This window comes from Spodoptera frugiperda, chromosome 5 (assembly GCF_023101765.2).
Source record: "Spodoptera frugiperda isolate SF20-4 chromosome 5, AGI-APGP_CSIRO_Sfru_2.0, whole genome shotgun sequence".
NCBI classification, from domain to species: Eukaryota; Metazoa; Arthropoda; class Insecta; order Lepidoptera; family Noctuidae; genus Spodoptera; species Spodoptera frugiperda.
This window is the reverse complement of record NC_064216.1, coordinates 2,508,704-2,533,878: the sequence shown is the minus strand read 5'-3', so window position 1 is coordinate 2,533,878 and position 25,175 is coordinate 2,508,704. Positions and strand designations below refer to the sequence as shown.

At 36.0% G+C, this 25,175-nt stretch overlaps 1 protein-coding gene across 5 annotated transcripts; it reads right to left on the bottom strand.

Annotated features, from left to right (window-relative positions):
• Nucleotides 1-698: 698 nt before the first annotated feature.
• On the bottom strand, nucleotides 699-25,107 carry LOC118271802 (tudor and KH domain-containing protein homolog). 5 transcript variants are annotated; one of them, XM_050693880.1, is made up of 14 exons: nucleotides 24,901-25,085; nucleotides 24,118-24,302; nucleotides 16,489-16,707; nucleotides 15,257-15,408; nucleotides 14,709-14,880; nucleotides 13,043-13,200; nucleotides 12,403-12,516; nucleotides 11,967-12,065; nucleotides 11,179-11,271; nucleotides 10,598-10,621; nucleotides 9,596-9,710; nucleotides 8,846-8,963; nucleotides 4,964-5,058; nucleotides 699-4,243 (listed from the first exon to the last, which is right to left on the bottom strand). In XM_050693880.1, the coding sequence occupies exons 2-14, from the start codon at nucleotides 24,296-24,298 to the stop codon at nucleotides 3,918-3,920; spliced, it is 1,866 nt and encodes a 621-aa protein (XP_050549837.1). In that variant the 5' UTR covers nucleotides 24,299-24,302; nucleotides 24,901-25,085; the 3' UTR covers nucleotides 699-3,917. The 5 variants fall into 5 exon arrangements, with proteins under 5 accessions (XP_050549837.1, XP_050549840.1, XP_050549838.1 ...); XM_050693883.1 differs by having other exon boundaries at nucleotides 14,760-14,880; XM_050693881.1 differs by lacking the exon at nucleotides 24,901-25,085 and adding an exon at nucleotides 24,742-24,885.
• Between the last annotated feature and the right edge of the window lie 68 nt (nucleotides 25,108-25,175).

Sequence of the window (25,175 nt, the reverse complement as noted above, 5' to 3'; positions counted from 1 at the left end):
AATAACAATGATTTTGTATAACGACAGTGATTCGGTACCGTTTCAAAAGGTAAATAGATAACAATTGTAGAGAGAGCCCACGAAGCGACGAAGGCACCACGCTTTCAAGGCATACACTAATGACATCGTTCACAATACGCCTGCATTGACGAATCACTGACAATCATGTAGTTAAGCATTTGTAAGCATTGTGATTTTACTTGAAATGTAACAAATGTGTAATGATCTTCGAAATCTGTAAGTGTCGTTGTGTGAAGTGTCAGTTTCTTGAGTGTCGTTGGATGTAGTGGATTCTAAAGATGTAAGCAGAGGAGTATACATAGTAATGTAGCACCAAGGAGTCCCATGATATAGGGGTGATTATTTTGCCATATATTGTCATTCAGGCATTTCACACATGATTTAACAATGCGTATATGTTTCTTTTTTATGGTATAAGCCGGTAAATGAGCAGACGGGTCACCTGATGGTAAGCAATCGCCGTCGCCCATGGACACCCACACCAGAGGCGTTACAAGTGCGTTGACGGCCTTTTGAAGGTTAGGAATTTAAGGGTTGTTGGGAAATTCGGGAGGGGGGGGGGTATTAGGCCTCCAGTTACCTCACTCACATAACGCAAACATTGATTCACATCGGTTTTCTGTGAGACTGTTTACTCTATACGCTCTTTCATTAATGTAAAAAAAAACCAAAGTAGATTTTCTTCCACAGATGTATTTCTATTTCGAAAAGTACAATTACAAAAGTAGGTACAATATTTTACAAAAAAATATTCGAGGTTTAACAAAAAATCTAGAAATAAGCAACTAATATGTACTAAGGATAAAACCAAAGTTATAACAAAATTATACGAAAAAAAAAAACTAGATTACAATACTTTTCCCGCGCAACGCAGGTTTGTACTAGAATGGTATGGCACCATATTCAGTTTCAACCAATGGCTATGATACATTTTGGTTTCGGAGAAACTATCGTTGTTTCTGATTGGTTGACGGTGCAACGGAGACAGTGAAGAACGAGTTATGATTGGTTGATGATCATCTACTATTCATCCATAGTATGAAATACTGACTCGTATACATAGACAATGCTTCTGTATTTGCTTATACAGTTTTTTTTAAAAGAGCACATATTTTATGATTACCAAATGAATTTTAAATAGGCCTATAATAGGCCATATTTTTTTTAAGTAATAAAGATTTTCTTGTAACATTCCTTTTCTAAAAGGGTTTATAAAAATATCAATTTTACCGCGTACCAAGTAATTTCATTACACTTCTTAACTTGTTAGCACCGCTTCTTGACACATTTGTCAATTTCCTATCAAACATACATACAGCTTTACTTGTCCTAATTTAAAGCGTATTAAAACATATTATATTATATAGTTTTTTTTTACCAAATGAGTGATAGTAGTATGTAAACTACATAATTAAACTGCATCTTGAACGTAAATTGAACCTAATGTTTCTCAGCAATAATAATGTATAAGATTTCACTTCTACGCTGTTGTTTATTTGACAGTTTTCTGATGTATTAGGATAAGGAAGAAAATCACACTATAGCCTAATCCCTTGAGCAATTCCTAAACCCATACCTTACCAAACATTTCTTAAGTAAATATCTCAGATACTTTTCAATCATAGACTTTTAGCTACATTTCACATCACATCATTTTGAAAAAAAGTCGTCCAATAACAATTTTGAAATGAAAATATTATAAATCGGCGTATGAAAATTTAAAACATGTCTATATCGAATAGCAAGTTCATAAACACAAGTTTACGAAACAGATTGACTAGTATGACTATGTTCTTCTCAAATGCAAACAAAATAACTAAGATGAAATCGAAGCGAAACCTTTTTAAATACATTCACTTAAACATACCTACTAAAGCGACCGTTAACGCCTAATTTAAGCTTATGTTAATTACAATCACAGAAGTAAAACTAAGTTTTTTAAACATAGGCCAGCAAATTGACAAATAAAAAAGTTACTTAGTCTGGCAACACAGAATTGGTAGAAAATTCAAATACTACAATCGGTAGAATTGTTTTAAGTACATACGACGTTAGAAATACACGTTTAAACTCTCCAAATATATACTTAATGTTATTAAATCTAATTTGGGTACAGTAATGATTATATGCATCCTCTCAAAATGTTAGATAGAATAATTGATATCAAAAGGGATTTTAGACAATAAATCAGTTTCAGAAAACTAGCCAGATTTCAAAATATCGTAGATTATGAGAGAATTAAATTCTGACACCAAGCTCTTTGTAAATATTTAAATCAAACAGTTATTCCAATCCACTACAATGCAAGCAGTAGAAAAATCACAAACACCTACCTTTTACTCAATATATATCGTCATTTAATAATTTAAAATTAACTAAGTATCACGGTTTACTCATGTAAATTAATGAGAATCATAAGCAGCGTGTGCAAACATAAGCGACGTCGCGCATAGTAGAGTGCGCCTTGTAAACCAGTAGCCTTTTCTCCATTAATTTACGTGATTAAACCGTAATTTTTAGTTAATTTAGTATGTGTACCTTAACTACGTAAAATAGTATTTCTATTGCAATAATAGGAACGCAACACATTCATAAGGTGAAGGTAAGCACAGAACATAAATGATAAGAAGCGTCTATTCTCTATGACTTTAGAAGTAGCATATTTACGGTGCTTTGCCACCAGAGATGTGCTATGCTACGTTGCTGTGGATGCGTTTGGCTTACAGCAATCATATTCATTAGTACAAATAGTTTAACACTGGTGGGAACGGACTCAGATAAGCTATGTTTTTTATATGGAAAGATGCGTGATATGGATGGCTTCCGTACTATCGATACATCGCATACTCAAGCTGCGAATATTCCTAGCCCAGCTTAGTATCAGTGGAAACGGTAACATAGTTTCACAGCTTAGCTATAACATTTTCGTAGCATAGCTACATAGCACATCTCTGTTGGAAAAGTACTATTAAGCACAACCTTGTAAGAAAACCTCATTTCAACTTTTGTACATAAATTAAAGCTCGTTTCTTTATAATTCGCAAATTAAAAAACTTTACATGTACACATTTTTATCTTATATCTCTATTAAAAATGGGAGTATACTGTTACATTCTATTATAACTTTCGTGAGACATACTAAATTAATTATTATGTTATCAGCTTTTTCACGTAACTGTTTGACGAGAAACTCGACCAGTTTCAAGTCAAACAGTTACATATTATAAGTAAGACGATAACATAATAATTAATATAGATATTCCTTTGAAATCTTTATTCATTATGTGAAAAAGACATAAGAAATTTAAATACTAATTTACACTGAAGATTGATATTTGTGGTTATAATATTCAATACAATGTATATTGAAATTTACAAAATCCTAATTAAGTTTAACGTTATCCGAATATGAATTTTTTTACTCAAAACTTTCACAAATTTCGGGGATTTATTACAATGGAAGAAAATGAAATGGTTGGCAGTTAGAAGTAAAGACAGTAATCTTAATACAAGTTTAATTAGTTATGGGTAATTACAAACTAAAGAGACTCTATATCACATCGTGGATACGTGGGGTATCGGTCAGTTGCATAACATTCAGCTCACACACATAAATATATTTTAATACAACAGTTTACCACAAATCCGGACATTTTATACCGCTACGTAAAAACTAAAAGTCGCGGCCACTAATCTTTTATACAATTTACTTGAATTAATCACACGTTTTATACAAAAATTGAACATGAATCAACGTGTTCCTAATGTACCTTTTAAATCTTTCAAATATATGTCACAATACCATATAACTTTTACATAATAATCTAAGTAAGTACGTGTTTTTAAAAAGATTTGTCGTCGCGACTATTACAAAATTTAATCTTACAAACTAATATCTACTTATTATCCTGCTGGGCTTTGGCCAAGAATTCTAAATTACTATGATGCGAGTCTATTCTATTCATGTTCGCTTTAAACTCGTCGAGGGGGGACTTCGAGAGGATCGGTGAGGAGGGCACGAGAGTGTCCAACGAACCTTTTTCTACATTACCTTCTTTGTCTAAATTCTGTTTTTCCATTTGCAAGAAGTTTTGATGGGATCCGTTGACAGCTTTGGCTAACGAGTTGTCCGGGTATGACAAGTCAAAGTTGGATATTGACATCAGCTTATCTCCGCTCTCAAGGCCCGAGCCCAGCGACTTCGATGTGGTCATTCGGTCGTCTGAAAAATTTGTACAATGATTTTACTTTACTACTAAATATGTTACAGTCACATTGCCGCCCTAATTTCAAGTTCTTAAAGTCAGTAGTATTGTGGAAGTTATGTTCTAAGTTCAACATTCATAATTCAATAAAACTATAGCATGAAAGGCACGGTATCATAAACAAAATGGTTGGTAAATCAAACTCTAATAATTATAATTAGGCTGATTTATTTTTTCATTCTGACCGCTCTAACTATTCTAGTTCTTTCCTCAAAAGGCAAAGAACGAACTTGCACGGTTCTATAAAAAATGTATAGATATACAGATATACAACTGTATGTTCTTGTACTATTACTAACTAGTAGTAGTACTGTTTATAATAGTGTGGCGACACTCTCACACATTGACAAGTGACAGATGACAGAAGTCGCACATAGACTATCGACGAGCAAATCAACGGATGACGTCACAAATATCCTGCATCGCACATATGAAGTTTACATGCGAAATAACACGGATAGAAAATCCCAACGAACAACAGTTGGGCAGAAAGCCCGCCAGGCACGATCACCTCGCCCGGTCGGAGGATCCTCCTTATCTTAGGGAACTTTACCCGCTGTTCCCTAAGATAGTGTCTAGTATTTTAGAACGTATTAACTTTTTTCAATACAGACTATCTACTTGTATAATACTTGTATAACAAAAGCGTGATATTGTTTAATATTTAATAAATTTACCTTTATTATCGTGGTTATCGTTGGCGTTGTCGTGGTTATCCTTGTGGTCCTTGGGCACGGAGGAGCTGCGGCCGCCGTCTACCATTCCCAGTACCCTGCACAGACAACATTCATACAATACTCCGACTTAGTATTACGTGCTACTGCAAAATCAACTTTACTACGACGGTTATTAAATTCAGGAGATTTTGACACGAAAATGATATAAAGTGCATTATTTTCTTGATGTTTGCAGCCCGTTAACACATTGAACGCCGTGGTGGTCACCGGTGACCGACGTTAGCGGAGGATTTGCCTTCAACAGTTTTCAATTGTTAGTCAAAGACTTAAGTTCATTTTAAGTAGAGGAAACCAGATCACGAGGCAGATCACCTATGCGCTGGACTGATCGACTTAAATCAATAGGGAATAGGAAACCCTGTGACTACTCCCATAGACAGGGAGAGATGACAGAAGATTGTGCCTTCAACACAAAGCCTCAATGTTACCATGACCATTCTGCCAAGGACAGAGAAGAAATTAATTTTGTTTTTTAATAATAACTATGTATTATACGAAATGAACCGCTGAATCACAAACGACCTACAAAAAATAGGGATCACGACCAGGATGGTCAAAAAGATATTTAAACAAATCGAAAAATAACTAAAGTTATTGAAATGAAAGGGTAATGAACCTTGATCTGAATATGATAATGATGATGATGATGATGTGGTGAAGCCTATAATGTGGTGAAACTTATAATGTGGTGAAGCTTATAATGTGGTGAAGCCTATTGTGGTGAAGCTTATAATGTGGTGAAGCTTATAATGTGGTGAAGCTTATAATGTGGCGAAGCTTATAATGTGGTGAAGCTTATAATGTGGTGAAGCTTATAATGTGGTGAAGCTTATAATGTGGTGAAGCTTATAATGTGGTGAAGCTTATAATGTGGTGAAACTTATAATGTGGTGAAGCTTATAATGTGGTGAAGCTTATAATGTGGTGAAGCTTATAATGTGGTGAAGCTTATAATGTGGTGAAGCTTATAATGTGGTGAAGCTTATAATGTGGTGAAGCTTATAATGTGGTGAAACTTATAATGTGGTGAAGCTTATAATGTGGTGAAGCTTATAATGTGGTGAAGCTTATAATGTGGTGAAGCTTATAATGTGGTGAAGCTTATAATGTGGTGAAGCTTATAATGTGGTGAAGCTTATAATGTGGTGAAGCTTATAATGTGGTGAAGCTTATGATGATGATTATGAGATAATGATAATAAAAAAAGCGTTGCACTTGGATTATCTACTATGTCACGAGAGCGTTTACAAACATACAAGTTCACATACACAATTACACATGCATCCTAGACGGAAACAATTTGTGGATCACACAAAAAATTGCTCCGTGCGGGAATCGAACCCGCTACACTTCGCACGGCAATGACACCCAGACCCGAAACACCAATTTGTGGATCACACAAAGTTGCTCAATGCGGGAATCGAACCCGCTAGACGTTGCGCGGCAGCCGGATACCCAGCAACCACACCAACTGTGAGTCGAATCTAATTTCCAGTATATATTTTTTAAAAGCATTACCCACTTTAGGATTTTCTCCTATGTCATGGGTGAGTTTACAAACATACAATTTCACATGCACATGACACTCAGACCCGAAACAACAATTTGTGAATCACACAAAAAGTTGCTCCGTGCGGGAATCGAACCCGCTACACGTCGCGCGGCAGCCGGTTACCCAGCCACCGACCAACCGTGCAGTCAAAATACTACAAATTTTGATTGATTTAAAAATAAATTTTGATTGATTTGATTTTCAGTTAATTTGTATAATGTACTAAGTATAATGATGGTGATGTGATGATTATGATAATGAACATGCGATTTTTAATGAAGATTATATGTATATCGAGAAAAAGGCGTTGGTAATATTGATATTGAAACTCATATCTACCAACGGCCTTATTGCTAGAAGCGAACCAACACCTGGGGCCTTAGTCTGCTATTACAATAGGGTATTATCCTACTAGTCAAATTCAATACTTTTATCGAAATGTCAAAAACGTTACTTTTCTATGAATTTTGTATGACATTGCAAATTATGACGTCATAATTTTTTTGCGTCAAATAGCATACTTATTACGCAAAAAATAGCAAGAAAAATTAAATAAATAAGTATATCGTCAAATGAATGAATGAAAATACGATTATTTTGGGATATTTTATTATATTGAAATATCAAAATAATTTATTTTTGACCTAGGAAACTACCCAATAGTGTCAGAATGGTCGATCATTGAGCAGTGCAAGAGGGACGGAGCTATACAACCTACATAGCTCCGTCCCTCTTGCTGACTAAGGCCCCTGAGCAGAAAGCAGTACGTTCTTGATACGGCCATTTAAAAATGATTTATTACTTACCAATTAGTACAAAATCAGATTTCGGTGGTCGAGGACGAGGAAGGCGGATTGGGGGGGGTATTTTATTTGGGTCATAGTCGGCTGGGGTACTTAATTCACTATAATGGAAATTTAAATGCTGCAAAAACAATTTACGCATGGGCCTATCTGCGCCGCTGAAAAAATCATGATAAATGGAAATTAACGTTAATGATGAAATTTTGAATGACATTATAACTGTGTTTTTTAGCCAGAATTTTGCATGCTTTTAGTACGAAGCGAAATGTATGTATCGACCAATATAATAACCCTGTTTTTATGCGAATAATAAATCTCATATTAACTAAAAAAATCACGATTTACTCACGTAAATTAATGGAGAAAAGCTCTACTAGTTTCGAGTCACAGAGGGACTCTTTATCATGAGCAGCGTACGCAGACGCGGCGACGTCGCGCAGCCTATTGATCGAAACTAGTAGAGCTTGTCTCTATTAATTTATGTGAGTAAACCGTAATATTTAGTTAATTTAGTATGTCTCACGATAGTAGTTAGGGTAGTACATAATGTTTTATATGATTTTCGTGTCAAAATTATTATAAAACGATAAGGTTATTTATAAAAAAAATAAGTAAAAACGTGCGTACTGTTAGTATCTAGTATCTCTAACGTGCGTGTTGATTCTAGATGTACGTCGTTTTCAAATCATGCATTACGATGTCACTGTGCATTGTACCTCTTTAAATCCATATTTAGCATATAGAGAATAAGTATATACACATATTATTAGTTTACATAATATATAATTATAACAACAATTACACATATAGCTAAACGTGCTATCATGCTTAAATTTGCATAACGGTAAAACGGGGTGAATAGAATTCAAAGGGTGAATAGACACAAGAATGGAGTAAATATGTCCCCGAAAAATAACTAGATCCGTAAGTTTATCTATCTACTAAGAAGTTTATAAACTTTCGTAGGATTCTAAACGGGATATAATATTGTAATATTTTACGTCCACATTTTCGTAAACTTATCAATTCCCGACGTCAGACAGTAAATTTATTCACCCCTCGAATGCTATTCACCCCGCTTTATAGTTTTGAAAGTAACAATTATCGATGGCAGCGCCATCTAGAGTGCGCGAAAAAGATTTATCTTTGTTTTGTCTTTTATATCAGAAATTAACTGTTGTGTAACTATTATATTACATGAATTATATTCACATATATTACATTCCCAAAGGGGTAGGCACATGTATAATGTAAACGTACATTTACTTATCATATTGATTTTGACAGAATGAACTGTCACCATAAGGAGATGAATTATGGCAATTAGCTCCCATCTTATTCACGGGACTAATAAAATAACTGAGGAAAAGGTTTCGACTAATAACATAAAAGATTTCGTTCTTGTTCTAATGAAAATTTTAAACACAAAATCGTTATCACAAGTTTATCAAAATATAGTGTGCTTACTTTGAGCTGCCGAGATCTCCAAAGGGCGGTCGGTTGGGTGCGGCCGCGGGCTTGTCGCCGGGGTCTTCGTCGGCGTGGCCTTCCATCACCAACATCTCACCGATGTCGTATTCGCCATCTGTATTGTGAATAAATAATTTTATAATTTATTCAAGAAAAACTGAAACTTGTGGTAAGTGATATTTTATTTTCGTTTGGTCGAGAGGACAATCAATACATTCGAATTTTGTTTAAGAGATAGGCCGATAAATACACAGATCACCTGCTGGTAAAGAATATAGGCAATCCATTGATTGCCAATGCAATTTTAGTTCAATAAAATGTCAATAATTATTATCGTATCGTCACGTCTTTTATCCCCGAAGACCATCCCATATGCCACTGCTACAATAATTATTATTCAATGTCAAAACTTTACAACTCCAATCGTAGCACGCAATATGGATGCAAAGGGAGCTGGTTGCAACTCTTCACAACTTCGTACTCTTGTACGAAATTTCACAATATCAATGTAGATCGGTCGGAATTGAATTCAAGACTAGTAAGTTAAGGTTTTTTTAATGTAATATGTGGTATGATAATTATAATGATTTACGTCCGAATACAGAAATGCTACTCAATTTCTACTTAAATATCGTGCTATCTCTGTCTTTTTATAAAGAATTGATAGGGACAGAACTAGTCTTGAGAGCGTCTTAAAATTAAGTAGCGTTTGAGTATTTGGACATTAAACTCCAGGGTGAAACTTACTATCAGTGTTGTCGTATAGTTTGATGCCAGGTATCTCCCTCTCTTTCTCTCCCTCGGCGGTGGCAGTCTTCTTGTACGTGCACGTCTTGGACAGGAGGGGCTGCCATCTCGCGACCTATTGACGTAACATAACATAATATATGTAACTTTACTCGGTATTAAAACCTTTTAACCGTAACGGTCGGCTTCGAACGACAAACAAAATGTACTTAAAAAATTACGTTTCCTTATGATTAAGCTAAGCGTCCACAGGCCCGCATTGTACGCATTGCACGCATCGGACGGATCGCATAAAACGGATTAATTTTTCAGACTGCGTCCACTGTATCGGCAGCGTTCGGATTGCCGACGCGAGTATTAGCAATCGGATTGCCGATACCACTTTCACTCGGATTTTTGGTATCGGCATTCCGTATGACGTCATCGGTACGCGTCGCATGTAGGCATTGCCGATGAGCGGTCCGTACGATGCGGATCAGTGGACGCAGTTGTAGGAGTTTCTATACAAGACAAACTAAAATCCGTTGCGTGCGATGCGTACGATGCGGGCCTCTGGTCGATTACCTTTATCCCATTTTTTGTAAGTCGTCTATAGCTGAGCGTAGTGGTTAAAAAAAACGAGAGATACTTTGGTGTACCTAAGTACCTAATATCACGAAAAGCTTTACATCATTTGAATTGAACAGCATTTATGGTCATGCAAACACTAAAGTGTATTGAAAATATCAGCTCAATCGGTTCATAGTTGCAAGATTGTACTTCACACACATGCCACATATATTTATACTAACTACTAGGCTACAAAGCGCGGTCCGTTATAACCTAATACCTAAATTACATTTAACTACAAACACTTCATTGCCAGCAATTGTATGTTGTATGTAATATATAAGCGACGCGCGAATTTACGAAACATTTTAAGTATTATTATTGCAATATTTCTATTTTAAGTATTATATTTATACTTGAATAGATAATGCGTAAAAATAACAAAGAACTTACTTTCGCTTTTCTCATCGGTTCGGTCTAGATGTTAAATATAAATATATGTTAGGTTAAGGAGACACATTCGTATGTCGAAGCATATCGTTTCATACATTTTTCTATGATTAGTGACGCTCTTATATGTTGTGTCGTGTGTCGCCCAATCCTAGCACGATAGGTGGGCGCAACGACACTTTGGTTTAGCACACGACGTTTAGCTAAATTACACTACATTTGACTACACCGTAGGGCGGGAATCGTACCCGCCATCGTACGATTCGTGTACGGAGCCCTACTCTTTGTGTGATTAACAAATTATTGTTCCCTGTCTCGGTATAATGATAATGAAAATGAACTCATGTCACGAGAAAATCCTAGTGTGGTGTAACGTTTTATTTTTGGGGAAGGTACTGTGACTGATATTTGAAGTTACATGTTAAACTGTAGTTTTAAACATGTATAATGTTGTATATGAACTTCATCACTTAGTTTAGAAATTTAAATCGATATAATTATTATCATAACTTAATATCTTCAGCTACCGAGTCACAGTACCCTTCCCGAATACAATGTAGTATAATATGTAGAGGTATACGTACATGTACAAGTGTTTCAAACCGCTCGATGGCGTCCGTGTCCCAGGTCTCACGGTTGTTGGGGGGACGCACGCCCGCTAGGAAACACTCCATCGCCTGCAACATTCACATGGTAACTATAAATATATGAATACACATACTAAAACAAACTGTATTAATGAACAAAATGACACAAAGCCTCTAACATTGATTTATATCAATGTTATTGTACGTAATTATAATACGTTAATTTCTAAATATGTCTTTTTGTTTTTTAAGAATTAGAATAATAATGATAGAAAATTATAATACGTTGTTTTCTAAAAACAAAAGTTTTTAGTTATGCGTACATTGAAGGTGCTGCCATACTTGAGCATTCACTTGTAATGAACACAAAAAAAAAGTAACGAGAGCGTTTTAGGATTCTACCGAACGAGGATTCTAGCGAATGGCAGTAAAGTTCCATCAAGTCTGCCATCTTCTAGTGGATAGAACGAATGTTCCTTTGATAGGAACATTCGTTGTTTGGTTCTAAGCTCGACTAGGCTCGTTGTACAGTTCGAAAAGTTTAAAAACGGCGAATGCTCATGTCTATCAGCACCTAAATACTAAACAGTACCCTTAGTACGAGTTAGTTTTACGTTTATCGATATCGAATCGAGACCACATTCGGCGCTCTGATTGGTTGGTTCAATCGCACCGGGCAATAAAATCGTCGAATGCGCTCTCAATTCGTTTTCGTTCAATGTAAAGCAACTTGTACTAAGGATACAGATATGTAATACAAGGTAATGTAAAGGATTGATACATGCCTGGAATCTAAGCCGCAACAGATCGGCGCGCAGTTCGCACAGCTCGTATGTGGACACATACTCGCTGTCTCCGTAGTCCAGGAAGAATACGTCAGCGACCTGCCAACATTAATCACATCAGTTTGTATATGTTATTTTTACGAGGGTTTGAAACTTACCAATGTGACTTTTATCAAGTTATATGTAAGTAAGTGACATCCGATATGCGTATTGTAGGAAAGCGTCGCGAGGAAATCTGGGCTTATAATTTCTAATTAATAATTTCGAAATTGCTAATCCACCTTGATTCACTACAACAAGTGTGGTGATTAATGCCTCTTCTCCGTGTGAGAAGACACCTTTGCTTAGCAGTAGGCACTCATACGGCCTTATACTTATACAACTCTTGTTGATGGTTCAAATATCGAGTATTATAGGTACTATTTATAGCTTGTACCTGTTGCGTGTGGTCGTACTCGTTGGGCCGTATGTCGTGCACCCGCGCGCGGTACCAGCGCCCGTCGTGGCGGAACACGGCCGCCACCACCTGCCCCACCGACACGTGCGACAACTGGAACCACACATATGTTACATTACAGAACAATTTGCTACTATAAACCAAAACATACTGTTACATAATGACAGCAATAAAAAAAATATAACAAAGGTCTACAAGTCGTATATAGTTGTAAATTACGGCTGATTTACAGATTCAATTCACGGATTGAACAAAGTTCCCTAAGAAAAAAAGGATCCTCCGACCAGGCGAGATGATCATGCCTGACGAGCATCTGCCCCACTGTTGTAAGTTAGGATTGTCTATCCATGTTTATTCGCATGTAAGCTTCATTTGTGCGATGAAGGATTTATGACGTCATTTGCTGATTTGCTTGTCGATCGTCTATGTGTCATCGCCACAAAAACATTATTCCGATTTTCGATATTTCTTTAATTAATACTACATATAGCAGTCTTTTAAATCTTGGTACAATATAGGTTTTTAAGAACTAGTACTAATGTTACATGATACAATAACCTTAAAATTTAAGGTAAGAAAATGTAATCAACCGTAAAATAAAGTTTGTAGTATTACTTACAGCATGATTCTCCCGGTTCTCCTTTTTGCCGTAATACTCCGTCATCTCCTCGACCAGCAGGTCCAGTTGCGTCACCTGAGGTCCGACGAATTGCACCCAGAACCGAGACGGAGACGACACGGCCGACACAAACACTTCTATCGGAGCACCCCTGTTCTCTATAGCGGGGGATAGAACAACTGTGTTAATAATAAAGTTATTTAGCGGTATATGAAGAAATTATGTAGGTAATATGTTATGTCAGACCAAAATAGGTAATATGTATGTATAATGTTGAAGTAATGGTGTCCAGAACCCAGTATCAAAAAGATACCTCGATCTTCAATGCTAATGGACAAAAATAAAAACCTATGCTTTTATAAATTGACTGATCCAATAAAAAATAGTGTATGGGTCTGTCTTTAAAATTACAACTTTTTTTCCGCAAGCACCATTTCAAATCATGCTTAATATAATAAACCCCGAACCACCAAAAAATGTCTGGCATTTGCAGCCATGAACAAAACCAATAACCAAAAAAAAAACTAAATTCTAGCACCTTATTCCGTCTTTGTATCACGAAAAACAACATAAAAGATAAATATTTATACCCTTCTGCCTACCCCACACAAACGGCACGTAACACCACAAAACAAACACACATATAAATACAATAACTAAACATAAATTATATACTTCACGTCACACCAGTGCATGTCACACGGCAATATACTGTGTCTGTCAGTGGTAGGCAAATTATGGCCAGTAGGCAAAATATGGCACATAGGCAAATTATGGCACCTAGGTAATTTATGGCTCGTAGACAAATTATGGCCCAATAGCAAACTCTAGCCATATTATTATCATTTTAAAACAAAATGGGAAGTATGGATAGCCTATTAGCATTACAGTAAAATAATAAGTAAAAATGGTACTTAAAAAGTAAACTTTGGCCCTCCCTTTAAATTATTGTCACTTTAGCTTCCCATAAAGTTTGCCCACCACTGCTATAAATAGTACTTAGGTTGGAATTTGTTAGTACTAAATTTACAAATTGGGAGGGAAATCCTGGCAGTAGTGAGTTATGCCCACAGGCTTATAGACCAAACCAGGAGCTAAACCATAGCAAATACAGCAACAAATATATTTTAATACTGTCCTCTAAGTAGAAATGTCATTTTCTTACAAGTTTCTGGATAAGACGTGTCTATATCCCTGTAATAAATTGAAAACTCCACGTGTTTTGAGAAAGGTTTGCTGTAGAATAGTGCCGTAAAAAGAAAATATAATAAAAACACATAGAAAACAAATAATTTTGAAAAATAAACATAATCAAATATCTAAAGTGTGGTTCGAGAAAGAAAATCGGTATTTCAATTTCATTCTAAAATATATCGAAGTAAAGTTGCTCAACAGTTGAGCAACAGTACCCTTACTACGAGTTTGCTTTACGTTAAACGAAAACAAAACGAGAACGCGTTCGGCGCTCTGATTGGTCAGCACAAATCAACCAACCAATCAGAGGGCCGAACGCGCTCTTGTTTGGATTACTTTTAAAGTTACAGTAAAGGAAACTCGTACTAAGGGTACAGTTATTAAATAGTTGCTCCACTATTGGGCTTTTCTTATAATAAAGAATTACTCTAAGGACAGTAATATAAATGAGCATGCTGTTAGCAAATCTTACCAGGCCGCTTAGATTTGACATGCCTTTGCACTTGAGAGTCACCTGACGCACCATCTGTGGTTTCGTTGGCGGTGGCAGAGGGCGTTGGTGACGGTGACTTGGATGATGACTGTACGTGGCGCGGACTGCGTTTCGATTGCTCGATTTCCCGGCGACATTTTTCTTGGGCGACCTGTAAACAGAAATAAATCATTATATGAGTAGTACTTAACTATATGAGATTATATTCAAGTGTGGGAGAGCCATGCTTCGGCATGAATGGGCCGGCCTGATCGGAGTGATACCAAGGCAGAATACCAATGTGAAACAACGCTTGCGTTGTGTGAGTGAGGTTACCGAAGGCCAAATTCTCCCCTTCCCAATCCCCGATTCCCCAATAATCCTTAAATTCCTCCTCTGGTGTTTCGGATGTCCATGAGCTACAGCAATTGCTTACTATTAAGTGATCCTGCTCGTCTACCGGCTTATACGGTCAAAAGTTCCATATTTGCCAAATCTACCAACATAAGTTAATTTTATAGAAGTGAGTTACAAATATTTCAACTTACGCAGTTCTCAATAAGATCTCTAGCGACCTTGATCTGCTCCTCTGTGCCTAAGAACATGACTTTCCGTACAGTTGTCTTGTCGCCGCTCGAGGAGATCTTAATGCGGGCTCCGCTGCGGTGGCTGATGCTGTTGATGTTCTCGCCCTGAGATCCTGGAAACAAAGGTTACATATTTCGTTATACATAAAAGAAACAACGTCACGCCCTTTATCCCCGAAGAGGTAGGCAGAGGTGCATCTGCACGGCACGTATCGCCACTGTACAATGTACACCCACTTTTTAGGGTTCCGTAGCCAAATGGCAAAAAACGGAACCCCGGAATTCGTCATGTCTGTCTGTCCGTCCGTCCGTCCGTCTGTCCATATGTCACAGCCGTTTATTTCCGAAACTGTTGGGCCTACATAGTTGAAACTTTGTAGGATGGTGTATTTCGATAACCGCTATTCGAATTTTGAATAAAAATGAATAAATTTAAAAATTAAAGGGGGGCACTCCACACATGGAACTTATTCAAATTTTTTTTTTTTTTCAGCTTACATATCCGTGATGGGTGTCTATAGATAGGTCTTTAAAAAATACATTAAGGTTCCTAAAACCACTTTTCGTCAAAATCAATCGTTTGAAAGTTAGACGCTTCCAAAGTGGAAAAATGAGTGTCCCCCCCTCTAACTTTTAAAATAAGAGAGTGAGAAAACTGAAAAAAATATATGCTGTAGATTTCAATAGAAACTAACAACGAAAATTGGTTTGAACGAGATATCATTATTAGTTTTTAAGAAATAAAACATTTTCAAAAACCGCAAATATAACTTTGTCGTTCATACAAACACTATGTAAAAAAAAACCAAGTTATTTTACAACTTTTATATTATAGATGACATAATATAAAAGTTGTAAAATAACTTGCTGCTACGGAACCCTTCATGGGCGAGTCTGACTCGCACTTGGCCGGTTTTTACCATTTGTGTTATAAGTCCCATGTAAAACGGGGTGAGTCTAAGACTCTGGCTACTACTGAGACATTTTCAAAAAACGAAATGAAGACAAGTAATACTTTTACCCGGGGCGGGAATCAAACCCGAGACCCCTTGACCGGCAGTCGCACGGATATTTCATGAAATAACAAAATCTTTCTGGTACACCGAAGAACACAATCATAAGACCCCATGTTGTCACAATCCTATCTACTTCCCAAGCCCAATATATTACAGGCAGAAAGATTGACCACTCACCAATGATCCGGCCACAAGCCCACGACGGTACTTCCATCGTGTCCTCGATGTTCACAGGCTGTTGGTTGATGAACTCGTGCACGAGCGTCTCAGCAATCTGCGTGGCGTCAGTCCTGCCTCTGATCACACAGATATCATGGTCCTTATCGCTAAACTCCTTAACGTTCACTTTAGCGCCCGATATCTTCTCTATATCCTTTATATTGCTGCCGCCGCGACCTGGAAATAAAATATGATAAATGATATTATAATTTATTTTTGCAAGTTGGTTATAAGATAACACTTTTATATGTCAATCTTTCAAATAACTAGATGAGGCCGGCATTGAGATGAAATGCCGAAACAAACTCAAAGGTCCATGTGATGTTTTGTATACTTCATGCTGGCATCAGTAGGTATAGGTAAACTTTTCTTTAGAATTTGTTTTACTAGACGTTTACAGGACCAGGATTATAAGACACTTGCCACAGTTTGCCTAGTTCTTTCCTGTCATACAAAACAAGTGTTATAAAAACAATTTGTAGTACCTATACACCCTTAGCCCCTTTTATTTTCTAGTCGACCCTAATAGAAAATGTAAGGCAGTTGTTTAGATAATGAAACTTAAATAAGATTTAAGGGGGAAGGAACATCATCCAATGACTTTTCTCGCCTTAGCTGAGGTGAGAGGGAGTGTCAGAGTGTCAGACCAATCAGACTAAAAACCACCCGTTTCCTATTCCTGCTTCGAGCCGGAGCCCCGGTCCCCGGTAACCCGCTAGGCAGTCCGTAGACAAACAGCCTTGAATGGGATCTCAGATAACACTATTACTATTATCAAATAATATGCATGACAGCATTAGTTTCTCAATAATACGCCGTTCTAATTACCGCTGCATATCAGTTTCCAGTAAGTTAAGTTAGTAATATAATCTACTTTCAAATTACAATGCAACATGCAGGTCTCATAACTACAATACCCTCTTACATATTTGGTACTGTGTATTGTTTGTAGCTCATAAATCATTTATTCGTTGAAGGGACAGACAGAAGTGCATATAACGTAACACTCAGTTACTACTACCTAGTTATGTTTTTGTGTCCCATATAACAGATGAGTTTACTGAAATACGTCAATAGACATTTAAGCTTCTACAAAGGGCTTAAAACGAGTTTGTTTAATGTTTAACGAGATCGAAACCAGAGCGCATTCCGCGCCCTGATTGGATGATTCTTTCGTGCCGGCCAATCAGAGCGCCGAACGCGCTCTCGTTTCGTTTTCGGTGAACATAAAGCAAACTCGTACTAAGGGTAAGGCGAATCTATAATAACCATGAAAACCAGTGATGATGGATAGAATAAATGACGCAGATACTAGATTTAGATGAAATTTGTCAAACAGTTCCAAGAACACGTGCTTTTATTTATACACATCCTGATAATGTGCCGACTGGCGCTAGTTCTGACTGAGAGTGCATCACGTCTGTCTATCGGCGTACTGCCAAGTTGTTTATCTACGTAGATGTTAAGACATCACCGACACTAGTGCATTGCGTCATTGGCGACCCAAGATTACTTTCGGAGAAATACTTATCTCAATTTATGACACCAGGGCAATAAAGTATATTGTTTTTATACGAAGAGGAATTACAGCTAGGAACACCCACTCTTTACCAGTTATTTCTAGTACTATTAAAGAGTAAACCGAGAACACTATTCAAGGCTTTATTTCAAAGTCTGTATTCGATCAACAAGGTAGTAGAGGCAAATAACATATATTAAAACCAGTTATTTTGTCAAATATAATTCTGTTTTTATAGGCTTTCTAACAGGCTCTTTTATTTGTAAACTACGCCCACATTTCGCGTGCTAAACCGTAGTTTTCTATAAATAAATGTACAATGTAATAATACTAATTACTAGTCATCTAGTTGCGGTTTTGCCCCTATAATAAAGGTCCACAAACTATTTAAATTAATTCTATCATTATGCCAAAATCCTTCCAAATCCATTTAATACATAGTTATTAGCAGCTTAAGCTGGTGATTTAATTTATACGAGCGTCATACTATAAGATTAATCGATATAAAATATTCAATGAAATTGTTTACAATAATCGTGAAGCCCCGTATTCATGGTAAACATTTGTTTAGCAACAGTTGCTAAACATTGTTGGTGAGCGGCGAGAATGTTGCTAGCCACTATTAAGCTTGTCAACATGATGCTGTCCACGCAGTGTTGCCAGCAACATGTTGATAGCAACTCCGCAACACGTTGATTCAACTTTGTTGCTAAACAAATATTTACCATGAATACCCCCCGTATTACTACAACACAAGTTACACATATGTCAACTCTGTAGACTCTGCCAAGATTTAAATAAGCCAACACATTATGACGCAATAACATAAAAAGAAGGAGTATCTTTCTTTTTTTTTGTAGTTTTTATGTGTAATGAGTAATAGTGATTTGTCACAAGTTCGGGGTGAGAGTACAAGGGCACGTTTATTGGCAGGCGCCATGCTATGCGACACGTAACACTTAGGGTGCTTTTCCAACAGAGAAGTGCTATGTAGCTATGCTGCGAAGATGTAATTGCTAAGCTGTGTAACTATGTGACCGTTTCCACTGATACTAAGCTATGTAGTTATGCGAGGAAGATGCGCAACACGAGTATCTTTGCTATGTTTCGATAATAGGGAAGCTATCCACAGCACAAATCCATACCACACATCTTCCATATAAAAAACAGTGTGGCATAGCAGAATTCTGTGGTGGAAAAGCACCTTTAGAAACAACACACATGTTACATAGACTTGGTTTATGTCATAAAGTATACAAACATGTATAAACATATAGTAATACATAACACTACTGTAGATATTGGTACTACATAATCATTTATTTGTAGTGAACTTTATAGATATCTATAAAAGGGGGTGTGGCAGATAGATTGAACTCAAATGACCATTTGAGATTAGATCATACACACAATACTTTCGATGACGACGGTGTATTAATATGCAGACATTACTAATACACTAAACTATCCGAGTCGAGGTCATAGGTAACACACATTAATAGAACAACAATAATCTCCGTACATATTTATATTACTGGGATTTCCCGAGTCCACAGTACCGATAATTTTACAGCAATAAACTTGTTCGAGCAAATTATTTTAATCTTTAAGACGATAAGACTTCATAGAAGATTCTATGTTAATAAGACCCGTAAAGAGAGAATGCCTGGTGCTTAGAAGAGAACATGAGAGGCTACTTCTCCTATCATCATCATCATCAGCCTAAAAGTGGCCACTGCTGACCAAAGGTCTCTTAACACACGGAGAAGGTTTGAGCATTAATCACTGCGCTTGCTCAATGCGGGTTGGTGATTTCGAACTTAAAATTACTTCTGCTATGAATATAATAATTGACTTTTCTCTCTTGTGTTAGTTTTTGGCAATCAAATAAGTAAACTAAGTAAAGTTACCGCCTTAGTCAGAGTAATTTAATGGTGACTTAACCCATTCCTTAGCAATTGTAACTAAGGAATGGTTTAAGTAATCATTATAATATGTATATGAGTATGACAGATAAGACTTTTGGAAGACCTTGAAATGTAACATCAGAAGGTCCAGAAGACAAAGAGCTATCTGACAATATAATGATCGCACCATAAAAGAATTCGTTATTTCCAGAAGCAGATGTTTATCACGTCACGTTTCCCGATTTGGCGTTTTGTTTTGAGAAACATTCGAGTGCATTCATTACAAAGCTACAAAATACGAAATGAAGTCTGTTTTCTATTATTTTAACCTTCGTTTGGATCTGCCATCGGACGCTTCGCACACGTGTGGTGTATGTATATCCAGACATCGGTACAACAGATAGCATTAAATTTAGCATTAATACATCATCTGAGCCACTCGTTATCTATTCAGTATTTACTTCTTGACCTATATTTACTAGTAAATAGATATGACTACAACTGATTTCTGTTCGTTTTCTACAAACATATCGTTCATTCATTCATTCATATCGTCACGCCTTTTATCCCCGAAGAGGTAGGCAGAGAAGTGGCATGTAATACCACTGTACAATGTACACCCACTTTTCACAATTTTTGTTATAAGTCCCATGTAATAGGGGGTGAGCCTATTGCCATATACTGGGAAAAGTTCCATTCTCCGTGCTACTACTGATAAATTATGGAAAATACGAAAACGTCCAGTAATACTTTGCCCGACCCGGCAGTCGCACTTGCAACAAACAGCGGCGTAACAAGCAACTTTGTATAATGAAACGATCGATGGATACGTTGACATTGTTGACAATAATTTAACTAGAAGATGACCAAAGATTTATAAAGGAAAATAAGTCTTTATATCTCTTAATAGTAGTATACAGGATATAACACTAATACGGTACAGTTAAATCAAATTCACAGTAGTTTCTCTAACCTTCATACATGTATAAACAAACATCGACCTAGTGCCTAAGGTTTTTAGGTGCGTTTATGTAATCTTCACACATTTATGTTACGTTGTAACAGTTCATTGTCAAAGAAGCCTTAGTACCACAGGCAGAGGCAGTCTTATTTATGATAATATGTATTTATCTATAGTTTTACAACTGCTAAGATAGCACAAATCACTTAGTATAATGACTAACGTGAAGAGAGCTATGCTAAACTTCAATTTCGTTATTTACTAGTTACAAGAATAAAAAAATGGGAAAAGCCCATAGAATCTCCGTTTTCTCGTTTCCCTATAAATCCAATCTAATAATAGATGTATCTCGGATCCTCTATTACCAGTTACTATACAAAAACGTTACTTTTTTGATTCAATAGCAACATAAACACGGTCCATGGCTAGTTTAATAGAGGAAAACCTTTAAAATCACTTGAGTCGACCTCGTTCAAAGACGAATTACCGCGAGTGATGCAATACGTTTACTTTAGTACATTATGTGCTGATCTAGAGATGCAAATTGAGATGGCACCGTTCGTAATAATATGTGTCATCGACTGAAAGATAGAAATAAGTACCTTGTCGTTTTCAGAGCTAAATATTCGTTCTATGAAGAAGTGGGAAAATAATTTTAATTTAATATTGATTGTTTTGATCGATTTGTGATAAGTGGGTGTACATTGTACAGTGATATTACGTGCCATAATGTGCACCGTGCCGATATGCATGTTTCGATCCTAAGTGGTGATTTCAGGAGTACTTATATAAATTAGTGAAGGAATTTCATTTACCATATAATTACTAAGTTAATAAGAGTAAAGTTTGACTGGACATACCAATACTCTCCATTTTAAATACAGGTCGAAAACTTGTCTATATCACTACAGTTACCACTACAGAGTCATTATAGGAGAAATTATATACAACAAATAAATGTATTTTTAAAATGCTTCGATACTCTCAACAATCTCGGCATCGGCGCGTAAACTGAAGACTGGAAATCCCACGGCTGTAATCCAGCAAGGAGGTTAGCCGCCTCCCCGGAGATCGTGCGATATCCACGAATCACCTGGATATGCAATGGGCGCTAGTATTGCAACTCAAAAGTATGTTACAATATCAAAGTCGATCAATTGGATTTCGGAATTGGATTCAAGAGTAAACCCCTGACCTTCTTAAGATATCCAAAGGTCTCTCATGAAGATTTAAACCTCCATTCGTACTACATTGAAGATTTATTTCAGTCTGATTAAAAATGCCCTAATAATAAATACCGAAAGAAAAGTAAGGACCTTATTTTTGGTGTTAAACATATTTTTAGATGTTTTAAGAAGACATGCGTCACTGAGACGCGTTGGTTTAAGTGCGTTAAGATAAATTCATTACAATATAAGTCGGTTAATACACATTTATAGGAATTGTAAATCAATTCCGATATCATTTTAAGTACCTACTTAACTAAATGATAAGTGTTTGCTATCTTATTCATTAAGTACCTAGCTTAATTGTTTCACTAAAGATGTTGGTGCATGGTATTTATGTTGTTTAATTTTTTTTTTTGGTCGCTGACGAAAGGTCATATTAGTACCTCCTTCCTACTAATATAAAAAACAATCACAAATATATATTCTAGAATCCGTAACTTTTATTTAGGTATAGGTTGAAAATAAATAACTTTCTACTCCGTTCAGTTTAGAACACATTCATTCATAGTTCTATTTTAAAACGAGCGCATTACGAACTGAAAATTTTATTGCAGTGTAAGCATACAGTCATAAAACCACATGTTAAATGTCCGTGTCGGTGTTTTCACGTCAATGCAGGACTAGGAACATACATTAATTTTATTTATTTGTAAACTGTTCATAAACTTTTCGCAGTTATTTGTATTTACTTGTGCGTAGTTCCTGTCGAAACTAAATAGGTTTGGCTAGGCTGAAATATTGTTCAACAAAAGCTAAAGCCTTTTTATTTACTAAGTACGTTAGAATATTATCTATTGTATTTATGAAGAAACATTAATAGGTGGTATAATTTCCTTTCGCAAAAGCACTTTTCAATTAATTAATTATTGCATTTGGCTAACGGCAAGCCTCAAGACCTTTATATTAGACAATAAGATAAAACAATGTTTAGACACCTATCTTTTTTTATCATGTAATAGTTCATTAATTTTAACATAAAATTACTGTTCTGATGACACCATTGTTAAGAAAATTAAGATGTTTAAATATACTTTAGGATGACTAATTTAAAGAGATAATGAGATTATGACCTCACTCATCAAACTGCTATATGACCTAATGACTAACTAAGATAATGGAAAAATAATAACTATCTATTAGGCTGGGTTTTTAAATGATTTGAAAATATTAAGTGTGAGAATTTTTAAATAACTTTTTTATCCTTAACTATTGGGTATGAGTACTAAGTTTTATTAAAATCAATTTAGTAGTTTCCAATAAATTAGACTCAATAGATTTTTTCTGGAATCATGGTTTAATGGAGAAAAGCTATACTAGTTTCGAGTCATAGAGGGACTCTTCATCATGATCAGCGTGCGCAGACGCGGCGACGTCGCGCAGCCCACTGACGTGTCTCGAAATCAGTAGGACTGTATGTGCTTATTTCAGATGCATAATATAGCAATCAATGTCACTGTCATTACCAATAAAGCACTAATTTCTATAGTAAACAAGATTAGTTTACTTTACCTATGTCAACATAATATTATTATGTAATATTTAGGTCAATAAGTCAGTAGAATGTTCGTAATATTTCATTCTTAGCTAAATCTGTGTTTCTTAACTATAGATTACACATTTGATACATTTGACATGATTTGGTCTTCAGATGGTTGTTATAGGTAAGAAGAGACCACACATTTAACAGAGTTTGAAATGCAGCCCTTTAAACCCAAACATTTGTAAACTTTAGACAAGCATACAGATTATCCAGGGCTCCAGTTCAAAGAGCAGAAGTAAGAATGGGTGGTTTTTAGTCAAGTAAGAGTCCAACACTCCCTCTTGGCTCACCCTATGAGTAAAACGCAAGATGATTTTCCTCCCTCAAAAAAAAAATAAAGCATAGAGATTATAGTAAACCCTCTTATGTAGAGATCCTGAGTCCAGCAGTAGACTGCCTAAAGCTGATGTTTTAAACAAAACTTTACTCACCTATCAAACCAGCGACAATAGCTTTAGGAACGGATACTTCAATAACATTCATCCTTGCGGTTTTTACTTTCTTCACTTCTTCCTCTTCCTCATCTTTTTTAAAAACGTAGTACACTACAAACGCAGTCACTGTCACCAGTGACAGGCCCAAGGCCACGGGCACAATGAGCTTGTTGTGCATTTTCCTGCAATAAAAAAATAACTGAGCTTAGATTTCATTAGTGGATGTGTTGTGGCCTATTTATATATATTATTCTTTTATATTAAAAGGGTAACTTAATGTGATAAGAAAGCTAGAAATCCTGTTTCAAACTTTTAGTTAATGCATTATCAACATTAACAGTCACGACTGTCGCTTCAGAATAAAAGCGTCCCTTCCTTCCTCCCATACACCTCTGCGCAATCTTGTATAAAATAAAAATAACATAAATATCGAAAATTTTCGGTTCGGTTAGCAGTAGCAAGATAATACAATGGAATCATCAATAGGATTTTAATAATTACCAACATTTAACTGAATTTCAATAAAATAATATAAACGTTAGCACCCTCAACTCAATAACGTATTCAAAGGAAAGTTAGAAAGCTGTAGAACAGATTCCAGTAAAATTACCACATGCTTACACTCATCAATAAATATGCTGATCAACAAAATTATCTTGTGCTAATGCCGATTTTACATAAAACAATCTATTAGCAGCTATGACATAATATCGAGAGTAAAAATTACTTCACAAGTAATATGATACTTTGTCGCACTGAAGAATTATATCATTTACTTACCCACAACCTTCAACACCTGCTAAAAATAAGTTGCACCAACACAATAACACACTTTGAAGCTGTTTTTCACATGTATTATTATCTCAACAAACAATCACCACGGGCATTTTCGACAGAAAATGTTTTCTTTTTATTCTGTGTCTGTTAATGTGAAGTTGAACGAATGAAATGAGAATGAGTGACTGACAGACTGACGACTGAATGACTGAATGAGTATTGTACCAACAATGTTGCCAGTTAATTACTTAGAGGAAAACAGTAGAATTCCCCTTATT

Excerpts from the sequence above, each read along its gene's own strand:
- LOC118271802 (XM_050693880.1), bottom strand. The coding sequence starts at position 24,298 with ATGCACAACAAGCTCATTGTGCCCGTGGCCTTGGGCCTGTCACTGGTG. Across the intron at positions 16,708-24,117 it reads TATTGTCGCTGGTTTGATAG|GTCGCGGCGGCAGCAATATA; the intron begins GTGAGTAAAGTT and ends TTTTATTTCCAG. Across the intron at positions 11,272-11,966 it reads TGTTGCGGCTTAGATTCCAG|GCGATGGAGTGTTTCCTAGC; the intron begins GCATGTATCAAT and ends TGAATGTTGCAG.